This window comes from Sus scrofa, chromosome 4 (genome assembly GCF_054392235.1).
Source record: "Sus scrofa isolate SSC_HxYL_T2T_F1_AM1 chromosome 4, Sscrofa_HxYL_maternal_Yorkshire_Landrace_v2.0, whole genome shotgun sequence".
NCBI classification, from domain to species: Eukaryota; Metazoa; Chordata; class Mammalia; order Artiodactyla; family Suidae; genus Sus; species Sus scrofa.
The window spans coordinates 19,252,747-19,271,573 of record NC_139386.1 but is presented as its reverse complement, the minus strand read 5'-3'; the positions used below and the strand labels follow the sequence as shown (position 1 = coordinate 19,271,573).

Here is an 18,827-nt window from a genome sequence, read left to right as displayed (position 1 = left end):
GTTAAGGAAAGAATGAGAGAAAAAGAAGCAGAAAGGTAGTATACAAACTTTCCTCCCAAAGAGCACATCTACATCAGCCAGGTGAACAGGAGCAATTGTCAAGCCAATTTCATCAATACAAACAACTAATTTAGATAACTGATAGCATCATGTGACTTCCTGTTTTGGTGGAAGGTTAAAAGTAGAGGGGAACTCTCTTGAGAAATGATATTTAAGTGAATAATTCTCTTCTAGGAAACTGTTACTACTCAGTTCTTTGAAAACTTTTAAATTTATTATTAATTAGAATGCCAAATCTTAGAGAAATGCAATTTTAAATATAAAAAAGCAAAATTATCATTCTAATAAATAAACCCATACAGACTGAGATATACTAAATATAGGAAATAATTTTCTTTTATCCTGGTTTACACTGTATACAAAATATAAACAATTGGAAAGATACAAAATATCCTATTACATTTAAGAAAAAAGGAGAGCAATAGTTTCAAAATGCTTAAGATGAGAAGAAAAATGCCTCGAGCACTACATTTTTTAAAGTCTGGAATATAAATACATAAAAAACATATCTTTTTCATATAACCAGCAACTTTAGTCCCAAAGAAAAGCCTTGTTCTTTTTAAGAAATGGGTCTTCTTGAGTTATAAACTTTAACACCATTTTGCATTGAAGATCGAGAATATTTAGTGAGTAATGAACCAATGGTTTGCTTCTCTCCACACAAATCTCTGTGGGGAACAATAAAAAAAAAAATATGAACATCATAAATATTCTAGGGAACAGAACACAACATTCACAATACTAGTTATTTATCTCTGTCTCACCTACATCCATCTTTCCAACAAACATAAGTGTGTTTGTGGGAAAAACACACTAGGGAGAGATAACTAAGCCATAAATTAAACTAGATACATGTATGTACTATCTTCAGCCTTCATGGTAAGAGTATGAATGATATAATTATTTAACTCTGTGTTAGATATGAAGAAACTGAGGCTAAGATGATAAAGGATGGAGCCAAGATTTGTAGCCAGCTCTCTATGACTTCAAAGTCTGCATTTTTCCCATCATATCACACAGCCTCCAAATTAGAAATACAAACAATGACACAGTGAGGCCTAAACTCAGAGAACATAGATACCAGGCGACCTGTGTGAGCTCATCTAGGGAACCTACCCTACCTGAACTTTAGCCTCCTCTTCTGTTACTCAAAGAGAAGATTAACTGGAATACCATGAGCGAAGGGAAGATATGGGAGGAGAGACCTAGAGAAGGAGGCAAGGGCAAGATCAAATAAGGCCTTGAAGAGCATGAGAGGGAACTGTAATTTAATTTAAAGTATAATGGGAAGCCAGTGGGAGGATTTTATTTCACAGAAAAGCATAATGTGATCCAAGTTTTGAGTAATGAAAGCAATGAGTTGATGATTATGGAAGGTAGGTAGTGAGTACATGGAGGATTCCTTATATTGTCACTTTTGAAGGCTTAAAATTCTCCAAAAGCTTAAAAGGGGGAAGAGAAGGGAGCGAAAAAAGAAGCATGGAGATCAATTCAGAGGCAGGTAAAGTTGATCTATCAGGATCTGTTCATGTTTGAACCCAGGGGTAAGGAAAAAAAAAAAAAGACAAGGATTTCTAGACCTTTTGATTGAGTAACTGTATTATTAATGGCAGTGCTGTTAACTGAGATGAGGAAGATGGGGTTAAGACAAGGAGGAATCAGCAGTTCCATTGTGAGCATGTTAGGTTTGAAATTCCTATTAGATATCCAAGTAGAAATGTTTTTTGGCTTTTTAGGTCTGCACTCATGGCTTATGGAGGTTCCCAGGCTAGGGGTCTAATTGGAGCAACAGCTGCTGGCCTACACCACAGCCACAGCAATGCAGGATCCAAGCCATGTCTGCCACCTACACGACAGCTCACGGCAACGCTGGATCCTTAACCCACTGAGTGAGGCCAAGTATCAAACCCGAGTCCTCATGGATTCGAGTCAGGTTCCTTAACCACTGAGCCACAAATGGAACTTCCTCCAAGTAGAAATGTTAAGTAGCTAGATGGAAGAATCTCGAGCTCAGGGAAAAAGTGAAGTATGAAGATAAAGTGAAAAGACATTACGGGAGTTCCCGTCGTGGCACAGTGGTTATCTAGAAACCATGAGGTTGCAGGTTGGGTCCCTGGCCTTGCTCAGTGGGTTAACGATCCGGCGTTGCCATGAGCTGTGGTGTAGGTCACAGATGCGGCTTGGATCCCACGTTGCTGTGGCTCTGGCGTAGGCTGGTGGCTACAGCTCCGATTAGACCCCTAGCCTGAGAACCTCCATATGCTGTGGGAGCGGCCCTAGAAAAGACAAAAAGACAAAAAAAAAAAAAAAAAAAAAAAGACATTAAAATGAAATTCAGGCCTACGTGAGGGCACCAAAAGAAAATATATAAAATGGAGAGAGTAGCCAAAGACAGAATGCTAGAGCGCTCCAACATTTAATTGGGAAGAACAGGGAGACATTAGCAAGAGATGGAAAAGGCAGTGCTGGCTTGAGGGAGAAGGAAGAAAACTAGTGTTTTAAGTTGGATGTGGTCTACTGTATCAGACAGTGTTAGGAGGCCAAGTAAACAAAGATAGACAATTGACCACTGAATGGAGAAAGATGGATGCCATTGGGTTAAGGAAAGAATGAGAGACAATCAGAGAGCGAGTACAAAAACTTTTGAGACTTCTTATGAAGGAGGACAGAGGACATGGGGTTCCTTAGATTGTTTTTAAGATGAGCAATGCCACAGAACATCATACATTGCTGGGAATGATCCAGTCAGTAGGGAGACACTGATAACACAGTGGGGGAAGGGACAACTACAGGACAAGGACAAAGGGGATAGATGTAGTACAGAAGGAGGATTGGCCTTATGAGCAGGGACAGTTCATTCATTACATAGGAGGGACAGCAAAGGAAGTGTGTGCAGACACGAGGCGGCTGGAATACTGGGCCGTGGAGAAGAAGGTAGTTCTTGTCTTTTGTCTGCCTCTGTTTTCTCAAGATACAAGGTCATGAGCTGAGAAACAGGGAGTATTGCTGGTATGAAAAAAGGAGATGTAAAGTGCGTTGCAACAGTAGGGAAGCTTCATGAGGAAATGGTCCCTTGCCAGAGGCCCTGCTGAGTACCTCTTAAGTACTTCAGTGAGAATGCCAAGCCCTACTGTGTTATTTTTCTCCAGGAAATTTCAGGTGCCCCCATGTAGGTAGAGCGGAAGCAGAAGGTTGGGTTTAATCTTTATAGATTCTTGTCAAAGAGATATGTCAAGACACAGAGATGGAACCAAAGGAGTACAGTGTGAACAGTAAGAGTTAGAAAGACTGATCCTGGAATCCACGCCAGGTATGAGACACAGAAGTGTTTGTTAGCGGGTGTGAGGTTGGTCCTGCAAGTAGGGCTGACTTGTTCTTCTATAGTCCGGTTTCTACCAAAACGTTAAGGTAAGGCAGTGGAAAAGAAAGAAGGTGGCCCTGAGAGAAGGATGCTTGACTGTGGGTATATAGTTGACTGTCCCTGTAAGAGCTGCAGCTCTGCAGGCAGAAGAGCAGGTTAAGTGATTCTAAAAACAGTAAGGAAGAGAGATGACACATACCCCACCTCCAGGAGCAGCAGTTGTAGAGAATGATAAGAGAGGACAGCCACTAAAGTCTGGAAGGAAGCAGTGTCTTTAGGAATACTTAAAAAAAAAAAAAAAAAGTTCTAATAGTCTAACACCCTATGTCACCCATTATAAAAAGAACAGCCCTCAAGATCCATTTGTAGTTCCCTTGTGATGCAGCAGGTTAAGGATCCAGTGTTGTCACTGCTGTGGTGCAGGTTTGTTTCCTGGTCCAGGAATTTCCATATGCCACAGACGTGGCCAGGAAAAAAAAAAAAAAAAAAAAAAAAACCACCTCAAAATTCCTTTGTAATGAATTACTTACTGAATATATGGAGCAATATCTTCTTCTGTCCACTTCTCCCTCAGAGAGAATAGACTATTAAAACGTTCCTGAGTATCTTCAGGTAAATCATCTACTTTCAGCAAAAATATGATTTCTGGTCTTGAGTGTCTATCCACCAGGGCTAAACCCTGTAAGAAATGAGAAGACAAAGGACAGTTCAAGTCAAAAAGGCTCATTCTTTTATCTTGCATTTAACTTAGCCCAAGGTATCTAAAATATAAGCCCCATGAAACTCATACAGGGGGAGGGAGTGGGATGGACTGGGAAGTTAGGGTTAGCAGATGCGAACTATTACATTTAGAATGAATAAGCAATCAGGTCCTGCGTACAGCACAGGGAACTATAGCTAGTCACTTGTGATAGAACATGATAAAGATGACATGAGGAAAAGAATGTGTATGTGTATATATATGTATGTATAACTGGGTCACTTTGCTGTACACCAGAAATTGACAGAACACTGTAAATCAACAAAAAAATTAAAAAAGAAACTCCCCAGAAACTTGTAAAAAGAGTCCTCTAAGCTGTGACTTACTGTCCCTTCTGTAACCTGGCTGTTACTACCACCAGTTTGTAGAGAAGGATCTGGCCCTAGAGGTCACTGAAGACCTGTCAGTGCCAAATCCAGTGGACCCTTTGCTTAGGTTCATCTTGCTCACCCTGCTTATTTTGTTAGTATTGCTAACAAATCTTTAAATCTGCATCACTGTTTACTCCTAACTTTATGTTATAGTTCACAGGGCCTCCTATCCCATTCCTCTAGTTTTGCTGTCACTGTCCTTGGTAACCTCTTCTAAACCTGGAACTTGAACAACCACTTAGTTGCTAATGACTGTAATATTTGTATCTTCAACTCAAATCCATTTTGCAAACACCAGACCTCTATGTCTGAACCTATATATGAACTTACTGTGTGTGTTACCCAGACCTGCTCTAGTCCTACTAATCCTAGGAAACCAGGAAACCTAGGCATCATCCTAGATTCCATTAGTCAAACCACTAGGGTTAGGGTTAGTGGTCCCCAAATCCCAGAGTTTAGGGCTTCAACATTTCTCTATTCATTTCTGATTACCCATTTCTTTAGCCAGTATTCTTTTTTATTTTCTTTTTATTTAATGATTTTTATTTTCCCATTATAGCTGGTTTACAGTGTTCTATCAATTTTCTTCTGTACAGCAAGGTGACCTAGTCACACATACACATAAATATTCCTTTTTCTCACATTATCATGCTCCATTGTAAGTGACTAGATATAGTTCCCAGTGCTATACAGCAGGATTTCTTTGGCCAGTATTCTGGAATATTCTCTTAGGAGTATTCTCCTAGGAGTATTTAAGTGTTGAAAGCTGCAAGGTTCTTTTTCATGACTGAGCCAACCTTCCATCCATCTATTCATCCAGCCTCATTCTGTCACGGTGTTCTTTCCAAAAGGCAGAACTCATCAGGTAACTCTTCTAACCGATGTCGCTGAATGGCCCCAAAGAGCTTTCTAGGTGAGAGCTGACATTCCTTAGCACAGTCCACAGTGTCCTTCACCAACTCACCAGTCCTCTTCACTCCAGTTGTGTATCCCTACTATCTGTCCCAATTTTTATCCTCCACACCTTAGAACATATGCTCCTGGATTCTCGTCTCTGCCCTTCCATCTATAGAGTAATAGGTCATCCTCTCAAATTTAGCAGTTTCCTTCAGAAACTCATCCCTGATGGACCAGTCCAATGGATAAGCCCCTTCAGCTGCTCCCATGATATCTTATGTATGCTTTTCCCAAGGCACAGATGGCTCCACATTGTTGCAAGAGATATATACATGTAATATGCACCCCCACGGCCTTTCCCCAGGCTGAGGACCTAGGTGGCACCTTGTGTGATGTTTTCCCTCAGCATCTAGCATGGTGCCTAAGCACAAAAAGAAATTCTGACAATATTAAGCAAATACATTTTTTTTTTTTTTTTAAGAGTGAAGGAAGGCCTTCTTGATGAAATGACTAAAAGATGAGTAGGAGAGATAGCCAGGTGAAACTGAGATGTTTATTCTAGAACCAAAGCCTTGTTAGATCCTAAGGTAGGAGACACCTTGATGATCTTAAGAACCTGAAGGAAGGCTGGTATGCAGGGAAGAGAGAAAGAAAGAGATGAAGCTACGGGGAAGATTATGAAGGGCTTTATAGGCCAAGATTTTATATATTTTATATTGTTTCATGAAACGCTTGATTTTATATCTTAAATGTGATGGAAAACCATTACAGTGATTTAAGCACGATGTTCATCTCATCTAACTGGCATTTTTAAAAGGTCATTCTAGTAGTACCAGGATGGATTGAAGGAGGGCAAAGTTAAAAATACTGAAGGCCTGCTTAGGGATGCTGTTGCTTTAGAGCCAGACAGCTAACATGATGCTGGTAAAAATGGAAATAAATGGGATGAAATAAGATACACCAGGTAGGAACCAGGATTACCTATAAATGGGCCGGAGTGATCTCACTGAGGTGATAGAAATGTTCTAAAACTAGATTGTGCTGGCTGGTAGCTCATTAAATTTAATACCAGTCCTTTTCAGAAGGGTGAACTATGATGTATAAATTACACTTCAATAAAGTGGGATTTTTTTTTGGTTGGGTTTTATTTTTGTTTAAAGATTTTGTGATGGATTGAATGTAGAGCGCTCTAACGGGCAGCAAGGAAAGTAAATTAGCTCCAAATTCAGTTCTAATACAGGTTTCATTTCACCTAGTAACCTAGTGAGTTATGGAGGCAGTCACCATCACTACCTTACCTTAAGCTGATCAAGCCTAGTTATCATTCCTTCCGGAACACTCTGTTGCCACACTTCTTGAAACTCAGCAAGATTGAATTTCACTGCATTCTGAAGTAGCATTTGTGCTGTGGCTCTGCATATTTTATCTGCACTCAATTCAAAATAAACTTCACCTAAGGAAAAGGTATCAGACAGTTTCACATTGGCTTCTGACAATTAATTACACTACTGTTTCCTTGTCTTCAGCACCATTTCACAGGACTTATACGCAACTCATCTCCCACCACCCCATGGAGTTATTTTTAACAGGAAGATACTTAAAAAAGGTATACCCATTTTAACACAGGAGTTAAAATACCCATTAAAATATTTTCCAGTCTTACCTTCATCTAAATATTTCTTTCCATAACAGTTGAGACAGTGTTTGATCATTTCCCTGAAAAATTTTAAACACTTTCTTCACATTTTTATGCATTATATTTTTAACATTGCTAACCAGAAACTAAGATATAAATTTGAAATACTAAAAGATTTTGGTTGCCCAGCAGAACTTTGCATTAGGAAGTGAAATATACTGGAAAGCTACTATATTCCAGGCCCCATGCTAAGTATTTTTGATGGCAGAAAAAAAAAGATACACATTTATTCACCCCCAGTGACCAAAATTCGCAACTCCTTCTCGGTTGTATATTTTTTAGATTTCTACAAGATATTAAAATATAGTCTATGACCTAGGTTTAGTTCAATCTTGGAAAATAATTTTTTCCCCTTTAAGGAAACCTGGAGGGACATTGATTAAAATACTTACTCTGGCTCCAATGGTCCAAGTTCCTGAAGGCATGTATTCAAAGGAACTTTACTGAAAGACCAAGATTCGGAATCCACGAGCTGAGTAACATGATTCAGAAGTTTCATCTCATAATCAAATTCAAGAATCCTCCAATAACCTACAAATTCCAGAAGTTATATTTCTCAAAGAACATTTAAAAAAAAATGGATTGGCTGATAGATTTGATAAAGTAGCTGCATACTCTTGCCTGTTGCAAGAAAGTCATGGAAAGTCTTAGCTTTCTTGATAAAACAGTGCTTCTTTTTATGCTTTTCTTATTACAAATTGTGTCTTAAGGGAGATTTGTTGGTTTTTAGAGTACGTGACATATGACTAACACTTTTTTTCTCCATGTGCTTTAATATTTAGTTATCTCACAATAATCTTGTCATCCTAAATGGAAACATGGAAACCTGTGGCTGGTATAGTCATTTCATTAGAATGTCTTACAAATGAGATAAAGGTCGTAGGTTGAACCAGACAGTGATCTTTGCTGTGGAGGCATTGCTGTGGTTACAAGCCCCATCTCAGCTCTTTTGGAGAGGTCTTCCCATGCTCATAAACAAGTCTAGCTCTGGAGTTCCCATCAGGGCTCAGCAGGTTAAGAACCCAACTAATATCCATGAGGGTGCAGATTCAATCCCTGGCCTTGCTCAGTGGGTTAAAGGATCCAGGATTGCCATGAGCTATGGTGTCAGTCACCGACATGGCTTGGATTTGGTGCAGCTGTGGCTGTGACACAGACTGGCAGCTGCCAGTTCTGATTCAACCCCTAGCCTGGGAACTTCCATATGCTGCAAGTGCGGCCCTAAAAATGAAGGGGGGAGAAAAAGAAGTCTAGTTCATTCAAGAGATAACAGACTCAGAGGTATGATGTGGACCAGTGGCAAAGAGAAAGGCTAGCATCAAGATATGTTACCCTTTTCCTGTGAGAGATTGTGAAATGCCCTCTCATAACCAAAGGCACTACCACAACTCCTGGAGAAACAAGTTAAGCACACACCCACCATTTCCAAGGGAGAATGTTCCTATTCAGAAAAAATCAAGGCAATGTTAAAAAATGGAATGTGTTATGTAAAACTGAGAAAGCTAGGAAAAAAACCTATGTGCCACCCCACTCACACACACCAAAATGTTATCCATTTTCATGCAGTTAGTGAATAATGCAGAGGACTGCATCAAATACACTGGTTTGGGTTTGTTTTGTTTTTGTTTTTTAACCTTAACATTTATGGTACCCATATACCATAGTAACTAGCAGCAAGCAACCACAATTAGGACCAAATGTGTCTCCAGGAACCATAACAAAGAACTAAAAGTGTCCAGTTATTTTTAAAATCACACGCAGCTGCTTTATTCAACAGAATTCATCACCTTTGAGAGTTATGGCCTCACAAAAGCGAATCCAGCTTGGAAGACTGTGAGCATCCAAGAAACAGTGCATCCCCCAAACCATGCCATTTTCTCCTTCCTAACACATGGGTGGCAGAATCAAGCTGCTTCCCTGGGCAAGCTTAAGAGGGCTGAAAAAATGCACACAAACATCTACTCCAGTATTACAGCATGCCCAGATGTGAGGTGGGGGGAAAGCTTCCAGTTTACCACTGAAGAAGATATTAATGGGGCTTCTCCTTCAACCTCTGAAGCCAAAAAATACAACTTTTACACAGGTTTCCTATACAAACCACCTAACACACATTCAGAAGTACGTTTAGTCATCACAAAAAGAAAAGTCTTCTAAGCAATGTGAAAGTACAATGAGGTTATCGAGTTAATGCTAAAGCAGAAGTTCAAGTACCTGGCTTTTAGGCCTCATCACTAACTCAATGTGGAACCCTGGACAAGTCCGTTTCCTTTCCTAGGCCTTAGTTTCCTCACTGATTAAAAACCATGAAGAGATTAGACTACCTCATATCTTAAGACCTTTCCCTGATCTAATATTATTCTTCTATTAGCATTCAGTACAAAGAAATAGGCCCATGAGGCGTAAAGTCACTGGTCGGAGACTGACCTCCTCCTGTAAACGTGATCACAGGTAGTTTCTACCCCACACCCGTAATACAAATATCATCATCTCCGAGCCCTAAGAAAGATTAAATAAATAGCAGGCAACAGCAATAAACAGGTGAAGATGTCTAAAAACTTCTCATTTGACACCCAATTTCCATCATTATGAATAGTAAGTAATGCTACCTCCAATCTCACAGGCATTTAGAACTTGTAATTGGGCCATTATTTCTTCCTCACTTGCCTGAATTTGATCAAGCAAATCTTCAGTCGTATACTGAAAAAAGAAAAAAACAAAACAAAAAAAACATATTTTAAGGCCTGCAAAGAATTTTTTTTTTAGGCTTACTGAATTTGGGAAAATACATAGGAATAGATTAAAGCAGTTTTTATAGGTATCCTAACTTTCTTTTGTTAATGTGTAATGATTACTACAAAAATTCAGTGGATATCTTAGAAGAAAACAAGGGTACATCTTTATGATGTTGGATTTGGCAATGGTTTTAGATGATACTAAAAACATAATCAACAAAAGATAAATAATGTGGATTTCATCAAAGTGAAAACTCTTCCCGCTCCTGGGCATCTATCCAGAGAAAACCATGACTTGAAAAGACACATGTACTCCAATGTTCACTGTAGCACTATTTTCAATAGCCAAGACATGGGAATAGCCTAAATGTCCATCAAAAGAGGAGTGGATAAATAAGATGTGGTACATATACACAATGGAATATTATTCAGCCATTAAAAGGAAAGAAATAATGGCATTTGCAGCAACATGGATGGACGTAGAAACTATCATGCTAAGTGAAGTCAGTCAGACAATAAGACACCAATATCAAATGCTATCACTTGCATGTGGAATCTAAAAAAAGGACACAATTTATTTACAGAACAGATACTGATTCACAGACTTTGTAAAACTTACGGTTTCCAAATGAGACAAGTTGGGGGTTGGGGGGATGCACTGAGGGTTTGGGATGGAAATGCTATAAAATTTGGTTGTGATGATTGTTGTACAACTATAAATATAATAAAATTCATTGAGTAATTAAAAAAACTCATATTTCAAACATCACCAACACAAAAGGACAAATATTATATGATTCCACTTATATGGTATATTTGACATAGGCACATTCAGAGACAGAAAGAACAGTGGTTGCCAGAAAGTGAGAGGCAGGGAAAACTGGGGAGTTAGGTGTTTGATGCATACAGAGTTTCAGCTTGGGAAGGTGAAAATTTTCTGTAGATGGATGATAGTGATGGTTGCAGAACAGTGTGGACATATGTAATGCCACAGAACTGTGCAGGTAAAAATGCTTAAAATGATAAATGTTATACTCTGTCCATTTTTACAATTTAAAAAAAAAAGTGAAAAAAACCCCACAAAACAGGAGGAAATATTTGCATATCATATAGCTGACAAAGAACTTATATTTAGACTATATAAAGAACACTCCTGGAGTTCTCTTGTGACTCAGTGAGTTAAGGATCTAGCAGTTGTCACTGAAGCAGCTTGGGTCACTGCTGTTGTACGGGTTTGATCCCTGGCCCATGAACATCTGCATGCTGTGGATGTGGCCAAGGCGGGGGGCAGGGGGAGACACTCCTACAAGTTAGTAAAGGACAAATAACCCAATTAAAAATCAGGCAAAGGAGTTTCTGTATGGACATTCTCCAAAGATACAGAAATAGTCAAAAAGCATATGAAAAGATGCTCAACATCATGTCATTAGGGAAATACACATCAAAACCCAGTGATACCACTTCAAACCCATTAGGGAGGATATAGAAAAGACAGTAAAAATTGTTGTCCAGGATGCAAAGAAGTTGGAACCCTCATAAAATGGAAATGTAAAATAGTGCAGCCACTTTGGAAAACAGTCTGGCAGTTCCTCAAATGGTTATACAGAGTAACCACATGACCCATTAACTTCACTCAGGTATATACCCAACAGAAATAAAAACATAGGTCTACTAGAAACTTATACATGAATGTTCACAGCAATGTTATTCATAATAATCAAATGATGAATAATAAAAAGTAGAAACTATTCAAATATCCCAATGATGAATAATAATCAAAAAGTAGAAACTACTCAAATATCCCACTATGGAATAGATGAACATAATATATTCATAAACTGGGGCATTATTCAACAATAAAAAGGAACAAACTACTGATACATAGTACAAGATGAATATAAACCATGAAAAAGGCACACCAAGTCAAAGAAGCCAGTCAGAAAAGGTCACTTACTGATTCTGTTCACATAAAACATCCAGAAGTGGCAAATCAATAGAGACAGAAAGTAGATTAGTAGCAGCCCAGGGCTGAGATGGGAGAGGGAGGGAGGAAAAGGTAGGATTGGAAGGTAACAGTGTTTCTTTTGAGGTGATGAAAATATTCTAAACTTCATTGTGATGATTGCACAGCTCCATAAATGTACTAATACTACTGAATTAAATTTAATTCACTTTATTTTGGCCACACTTACAGCATGTGGAAGTTCCCAAGCCAGGGATTGAATCCGAGCTGCAACTGTGACCTATACAACAGCTGCGGCAATGCCTGATCCTTAACCCACTGGCCAGGCTGGGGACTGAACTTGCACTGCTGCAGAGACAACACCAGCCACTTGCCAGTGGGAATTTTCTTAATTCACTTTAAAATGAGTGAATTGCTTGTTATAGAAATCTCTCAATAAAGCTGTTACAAAGAAGAAAGTTCAAACTTCTAATACAAATGTGGTCTTCAAAATAGAGTTCTATAATTTTGAATTACATTTAAAACTTAAATTTTTTTTACTTGGTTTATAAATATTTTTCCATATTTCCAGGAGTTAGTCAATCCTGACATTAGAATAAGAATGCTTTCCATTTTCATAATGCCTTTTCTCAAGAGCCCCTAATTATAATTTTCAATTAAATAAAAATTATTCTAACTTCTAAAAAACTATTATCTCATAATTAGGAACATGAGAAGCTTTCAGCTACGTAAATGTCACCATGATGTCTAGGACTTGCTTAAAATACTCCAAAGGAAAAAAAAAAAGTGGAAGGCAGCAGAGGGACAGAAGTGAGACTGATGAAATATTAATGTTCAACAGAGTGATGAATATTTGAGGGTCCTTCTGTTTTTGGGTATGTTCGAAATTGTCATAAACTTTAGAAAGAATGTCACCATTACCTGTCTCTATTTATAGCTCTATTGCTAAAATTACAAATAGATGAATTAAAAGATGAAAATAATAGTCTTACTTTTGATCGATTTGAATCCTTTTCTTTTTGACTATCAGGTCCTTCATAGGTATTTTCCATCAGAAGTTTCTTTAACTTCTTTAATTTAGGTCTACATCTTCTTAATTCCCAGTAATTATTAGAAAAACCAAAGATCTAGAAATTAAAAATATAACATGTTAGGGCCATTCTAAGAATAAACTTGCTACAAAATTTCAACCAACCCATCTGCCTTCCTGAAGAAGCAAGAAAACGGAGTCAAGGAATTCTCCCTTCTATTGAGAAGGTGCCCATCCAACCATCTCAAGCAATGAATAGGTATGTTCAAGAAACACTTTTCAAAATCGAAGATGACACTGTCAGAGTTCCTGTCGTGGCTCAGTGGTAACGAACCCGACTAGTATCCATGAGGATGCAGGTTGGATCTCTGGCCTCGCTCAGTGGGTTAAGGATCTGGTGTGGCTGTGGCTGTGGCATAGGCAGGCGGCTATAGCACCAATTCAACTCCTAGCCTGGGAATTTCTATATGCTGTGGGTATGGCCAAAAAAAAAAAAAAAAGACCCTGTCAACATACTAAGAAGAGATAATTGAGCTCCATGTCCCAAGTGCACTCTGGGAACTGGAATATGCCCAGAAAAGAATGACCAGGATGTGACAATTCTGCAAACCAAATAGAAACAACAGAGAAAAAATATCTTCATGCTGAAAAACAGAAACATTAGCACAGTCTTCACATAGTGAAGGGATGTTAAAGGGAAGAGGAGGTATAATTGTTCTGTGTTGTTCATGATGCCAAAGTTAAGCAGATGTTAAGAGAAACTTCTAATCGATGCAAGAACTTCCCACTCTTTAGAATTGCAACCAATTCCTCTTTGGACTTGTGAAACAGAGGCCAATCACTCAAAGAAATCCAGGTCATAATGGCTAAATGATAGCTAAATAAATATCCGTTATCCCTCTCTGTATCCCCAGGATTTGTGAAATGTCTGGCACTTAGTAGGTGCTCATGAAAGAAGGGGAAAGGGTTGAAATGGTTTGTCCCTGGGGTGCCTTCCAACCTGAACATGAAAGGTCTGAGGATGCATCTACTCTAAAACTAGATAAGCCTTGACCAACAAGACAAGAGGCCCAGAGCCTGATGGAGATGCTGCTGAATCTAAGAAAAGCTTAAGGACCAAAACACAAAGATTGATTTCATGCATAGTTCACAAATGGGAAGCCTGCTGGCTATATCCAATGAATAGATGTTGGTGTGTGCTTTTGTCTTGGGAAGAAGGGAAGTTTAGTATAGAGTTTTAATTAGTTGCCAACATTGAAAAATAAGGAGATGTGCCCCTAAAATCTAAATTTTAAAGTTTACTTGGACAAGAGAAATCAGAAGATCTGGAATGTTGAGCCCTCTTTCCCACAGGCCAAGAAGTACCCACCCACCAACTTGGGGCTTGTGTGCTCTAATTTGCCATAGATCCCCCCCATTGTCTATCTCCTGTGACTGGGTATCCACTACCAATATATCAAGGCCAGGCTGCTTTGCTCTTGTGTATTCCTTACATAGCTTTTTTAGGCATCTAAAGTACAACCACAGATTAAAACTGGTTAGTAGAACTTTGTTAAGTTTCACTAAGTCTCAGAACACAGAATTCCCATAACAAGAACTCAAAGGTACTCACAGATGTTTTTACACCCTGCCCAAAATACCTACAAAACAAGTACATGACCAGAAAATAATGTGTTTTACAAAAGGATGATTTGTCAGTATTTCTAGTTAATTACAATGGAAGATGCCTACAAAAACCAAAATTTGGTATTTACTGGCAGTTTGTCTGTTTTAGCCACATCATATAAATCCCTGAAATGTCCCAGTATTTTCCCTTATTTCTATTCCAATTCTGTTTTTACTAAGTAGCTGGCTTAAAGTTACTCTAATAGGATTAAGAGCTGTACTATAATCGTATACATTTAATAATCTAGCCAGAATGATGACTTCTGTTTGGTATCTGCCACCAGTAGTCTCCGAAATAATTAAGAATTTGTTATACAAGGCTGTGGATAGTTACGAACTAAACCAGTGTCAAAGGTGAGAAACACTTCCCTCAACAACAAATGTCTTCATTTCTCTCCCTCATCTAATGAGCTAGTTATGGTTTGAGGGAATTTCCTTTCAAAGGCTATTCACAGCAGAACTTACTAAAAATAGATAAAATGTTTAAAATGACTCACCTGATAGCCAATTTTCTGTTACAGAAAATGGTCAAGTTATCTGGGACTTTAAAGATAGACTGAGAAAATAAAGACAGTTTTACAAGACCACAAACAAATATAATGCCGGGAAATTTCAAATTTCGTTAGCAAACTTTTCAGATCGTGATTGTACACTTCATACCTCAAGTTTTTAATTAAAGGTAAGATTAGCACATGTGTTGTTATTTTTCTACTTAAATAAATCCAGAAACAGAAGACAGTACCTCGGAGTGAATAATGTTACAGTGGGTTTCTTCCATCTTCAGCTGGTCTGGAGTTTTACAGTCAGGAAGAAAAAGTAACATATTGGAAGTGTCTGCTATTTTCAAGTCATACGTTTTGTCTTTACTGCACAGCACTGCCTGTTCATCCTTATCACCACGAATCACAAGACTGCAGGAAATGGGAAAAGAAAATATTTGGTTTATTGAGACAACAATGGACATCTTGATTATAAACAGTTCCAAAATCCTCTAGGCTTCTAGAATTTAAAACTAAGTCTTAAGGCTGTGTCTGGCCCCTGCTCTCATGGCCCCCCAAGTGATGGGCTCCCCAGAGCAAAGACTGGGCCAATTGAGACCCAGGAGCACCAGGTGGCCTCACTAAGGAAAAATAACAGAGGCAAAAAAGATGCCAAGAGGCCAAATGTCACCATATGGCATCTTTGTGCAAATTGCTAGGAAGAGCACAAGGCAAAGCATTCAGTAGCTTCAGTCAAGATGTCACCATTTTCTAAAATATGCTAAAGCAATACTTCTCAAACTAATGTGTAGGCACGTTAGGGAATCTTGTTAAAAAGCAGATCTGGACTCAGTAGGTCTGGGATAGGACCAAGGAGTCTGCATGACTAACAAGCTCCCAGGTGATCATGCCGCTGGTCCTAGTACCCACTCAAAACTGGTCCTTCTTGTTTTGTCCCGAGATCCCCTAACAATCAAAGGAGCACAACCTGGCCTAATCATCTACACTGCAAAAAAAAAAAAAAGGGACTATGAGAAAAGAAGGCTGCAATGAAAAATATGAAAGTGGTATGTTTACAAACTCTACTGAATGATGTCTCTAATACAGGGTCACTGGTGGGGAAAAAAAAGGCAGAAGGAGGAAGAGGGGAGGATAAAAATGAGCAAGATGTGGTAGGAGTTCCTTCTCTGGCGCAGCGGGTTAAGGATCCAGCATTGTGTCTGTGGCAGTGCAGATTTGATCCCCAGCCTGGTGCAGTGGATTAAGTGATCAGGCATGCTGCAGCTGTGACTGCAACCATGTGTATGTCACAGCTGCTACTCAGATTCAATCCCTGGACGAGGAATTTCCATATGCCCTGGGTGCAGAAAAAAAAAAAAAAGAAAAAGGTGGTGGAAGAAAAACTAATTATAAATAATAAAGGTGATTGAGATTAACGAAAAAGGAGTTGATTCAAGCAGTTCTCTTTATCCATAAAATATTTAATCCTCTTAGCCCAATTCATTCAAGTAAAAGAGCTAAAAACCTGAAATAGGAGACTATGTAAATATATGTATTTTTTTGAAATAAGCTTTCATTTAATTTCCTCTCTTGTTTAGTTTCCTGATCCTAGAATGTCTAATAGTCCCAAGTGCCTACTCTTAACATTTATTTCTACATTACACTATCCCCACTTTCAAATATTTTGTTTAAAACAACTACCCCTTTCCCCTAAAAAAAAAAAAAAAATTTAAAACACACGTTTTCAAACCCTTCTAGTTTCTGCCTGCCAGATTAACTGCAGCTGGACAAAGAAGGTCCTCACACCTGAAGTCCTTTCTCAAATCCCTGCCAACTCAGCTGGAATGAAGCCCCCCTGAATGATGTTCTCCTTCCGTTCCCTCAAAGATACTTTATTGCTAGCATCTGAATACTGGCCAGTTAACTATAATACTGTTAGATGGGTACAGTGGGAAAACTGAAAGACAGCCTAAAGGATTCAACTTAAAGGATCCTACAAGAGAACATACTCCCTGATAACATGCAGGTGCTGGAGGAAAGACAGTGCAGAAGAGAATTAAACCAGAGCCTACAACTCCTCATTTTCAGGGACCGCACAGGGACTCCTCCTCTATGTTTTTTAACCCAAGGTCTTGCCGCAACTGTGTAGCTGGCCTAGAATTAGAAACAGCTTCACATTCCTACTGAGTGCCCCCCAACAAGTCTGTTTCTTGAGGGCCTTCCACAATTACGAGGCTATACAAATGGCTTTAAATTCATTCCCCCACAATCGTATCTACTTTCTGAGTAAAATAAATATTTAAGTAGAAGGCAAGAAGAACCCTATAAATATTAGCTAGTACCATTGCACTTTAAGGTGGAATGGCAAGGTGTTCTTTGAGTCCCTGGCCTCACAGTTAACATCCCCAAATCTTCCCTGAGGTTCTACTTCCTGACTTGTTTCCCCTGACAGAGGCCAACAAGACCAGCTGAAGCAGTCCTGTTTATCCCCGCAGTGCTTGGACTCCTTGGGAAAAGGCGGCGAGCTGGGAATCAAGCCACCGGCCTGCTGTGAGGCCCCCGTCAAATCAATGCATCTCTCCGGCCCAGTTTCCCCGCAGGAAAATAAGGTGGCTGGCACCAGGCTGAATGCGCGGCAGACCCGGATCCGGCTCACCTGCGTCCCGCCTCCAGCTGCTGGCACAGTGCAGGCTCCAGCTGGAGCAGGCAGTAGTCGCCGGCGGCGGCGCTGGCCCCAGGGCCGAAGCCCAAGCAGTGCACCGTGGGCAGCAGCTCGGCCGTGTTCACCTTGGCGATCTGCAGCGTCGCGTCCACCTCGTCGCGGGTCCTCTTCATCGTTGTGCAGGGGCCGCCAGCTCAGGGTAAGAGAACCTAGACCCCGCAGGACTCTGACCCAGAGAAACAAGTAGAATGGAGTCTGTTTTAAAAGTGCGCCAAGGCAGCTGGGGGCGGGTTTCCGGGGCGGGGCGCGCCGCGGGGGCGTTCCCCCGGCAGGTCCGAAAGCTTCAGGGTACTCGGGCCTTCCGACACCGGGTCACCATCGGCAGAGCATCGACTGTTGCTGGGAGGAAAGGCGGCTTCTGCCGGGGGCCTCGGCGGAAGCGGGCGAGAGCTGAGCGTAGACCCCGCGGTGCTCCACGTGGAACCCTCACCCGCCCCTTCCGCTGCGCTCCTCCCCATCCTGTTTCCCGCCAATATTATCTCCATCTCCACGCCATTAAAATTGTCTCATCTTCCACCGGTGGCGGCCTTGTGATAAGCATTTTGCGTGCACCATTTCCTGACTCCTTCACCACAACTCTGTGAAGGGGACGCTTTTAAATTCCTTTTTGCAAAATGAGGAAGCAAGCTCCTTGCCCCTGGCGGCACAGCCAGGAGGTAGTAAAGTCTGATTCCAGGCTGGTCTATTAGGTCTCTAAAAACTTCCAGCCGGGTTTGTGTAAACACCTTGGACCGGAAACGAGGACCTTGTGGAATAGACAGCGTCTTACTTCTTTGAGTCTGGGAACCATCCATCATATGTGGGAGTCTAAGGCTTGGACTAGATCCATCCATTCGTTGAGTACCTAGCTTGTGGCGGGGGCCGGCGGTGGGGAGTAGCAGCTGAGGGGCTGAGACCCTTGTCAAGAGGAAAGTAGCTTCCTGGGGCTGGGAAGGCTCTGCTGCCTCCTGGGGAGACAAACTCACACTATAGGATGTGTAAAGTGCTCTGAAGTGACTTGTATATCAAGACAAGATCATTTTTCCTGGAGCAGATCTACACAAGCTCAGGCACACAGTATGCAGATTTAGATCTGATATGTTTGACTGCTT

At 40.2% G+C, this 18,827-nt stretch overlaps 2 protein-coding genes across 2 annotated transcripts in view; one reads left to right on the top strand and one right to left on the bottom strand.

Moving 5' to 3' along the window:
• DEPTOR (DEP domain containing MTOR interacting protein) overlaps positions 1-18,827 on the top strand; it is a 234,387-nt gene that overhangs the window by 934 nt on the left and 214,626 nt on the right. The window contains 1 exon segment of the mRNA NM_001445064.1: positions 17,510-17,875. The gene's annotated coding sequence lies outside the window, so the exon portion shown is untranslated.
• On the bottom strand, positions 256-17,926 carry DSCC1 (DNA replication and sister chromatid cohesion 1). Its single transcript, XM_021090559.2, has 9 exons — positions 17,671-17,926; positions 15,278-15,446; positions 12,833-12,967; positions 9,752-9,842; positions 7,538-7,676; positions 7,113-7,165; positions 6,748-6,902; positions 3,952-4,100; positions 256-728 (listed from the first exon to the last, which is right to left on the bottom strand). The coding sequence occupies exons 1-9, from the start codon at positions 17,847-17,849 to the stop codon at positions 620-622; spliced, it is 1,179 nt and encodes a 392-aa protein (XP_020946218.2). The 5' UTR covers positions 17,850-17,926; the 3' UTR covers positions 256-619.

Coding starts and splice junctions, on each gene's coding strand:
- DSCC1 (XM_021090559.2), bottom strand. CDS start 17,849: ATGAAGAGGACCCGCGACGAGGTGGACGCGACGCTGCAGATCGCCAAG. Junction 12,968..15,277: donor GTAACATTATTCACTCCGAG/GTACTGTCTTCT, acceptor TTTAATTTCTAG/ATCTTTGGTTTTTCTAATAA. Junction 729..3,951: donor GATATTGCTCCATATATTCA/GTAAGTAATTCA, acceptor TGTTCCCCACAG/AGATTTGTGTGGAGAGAAGC.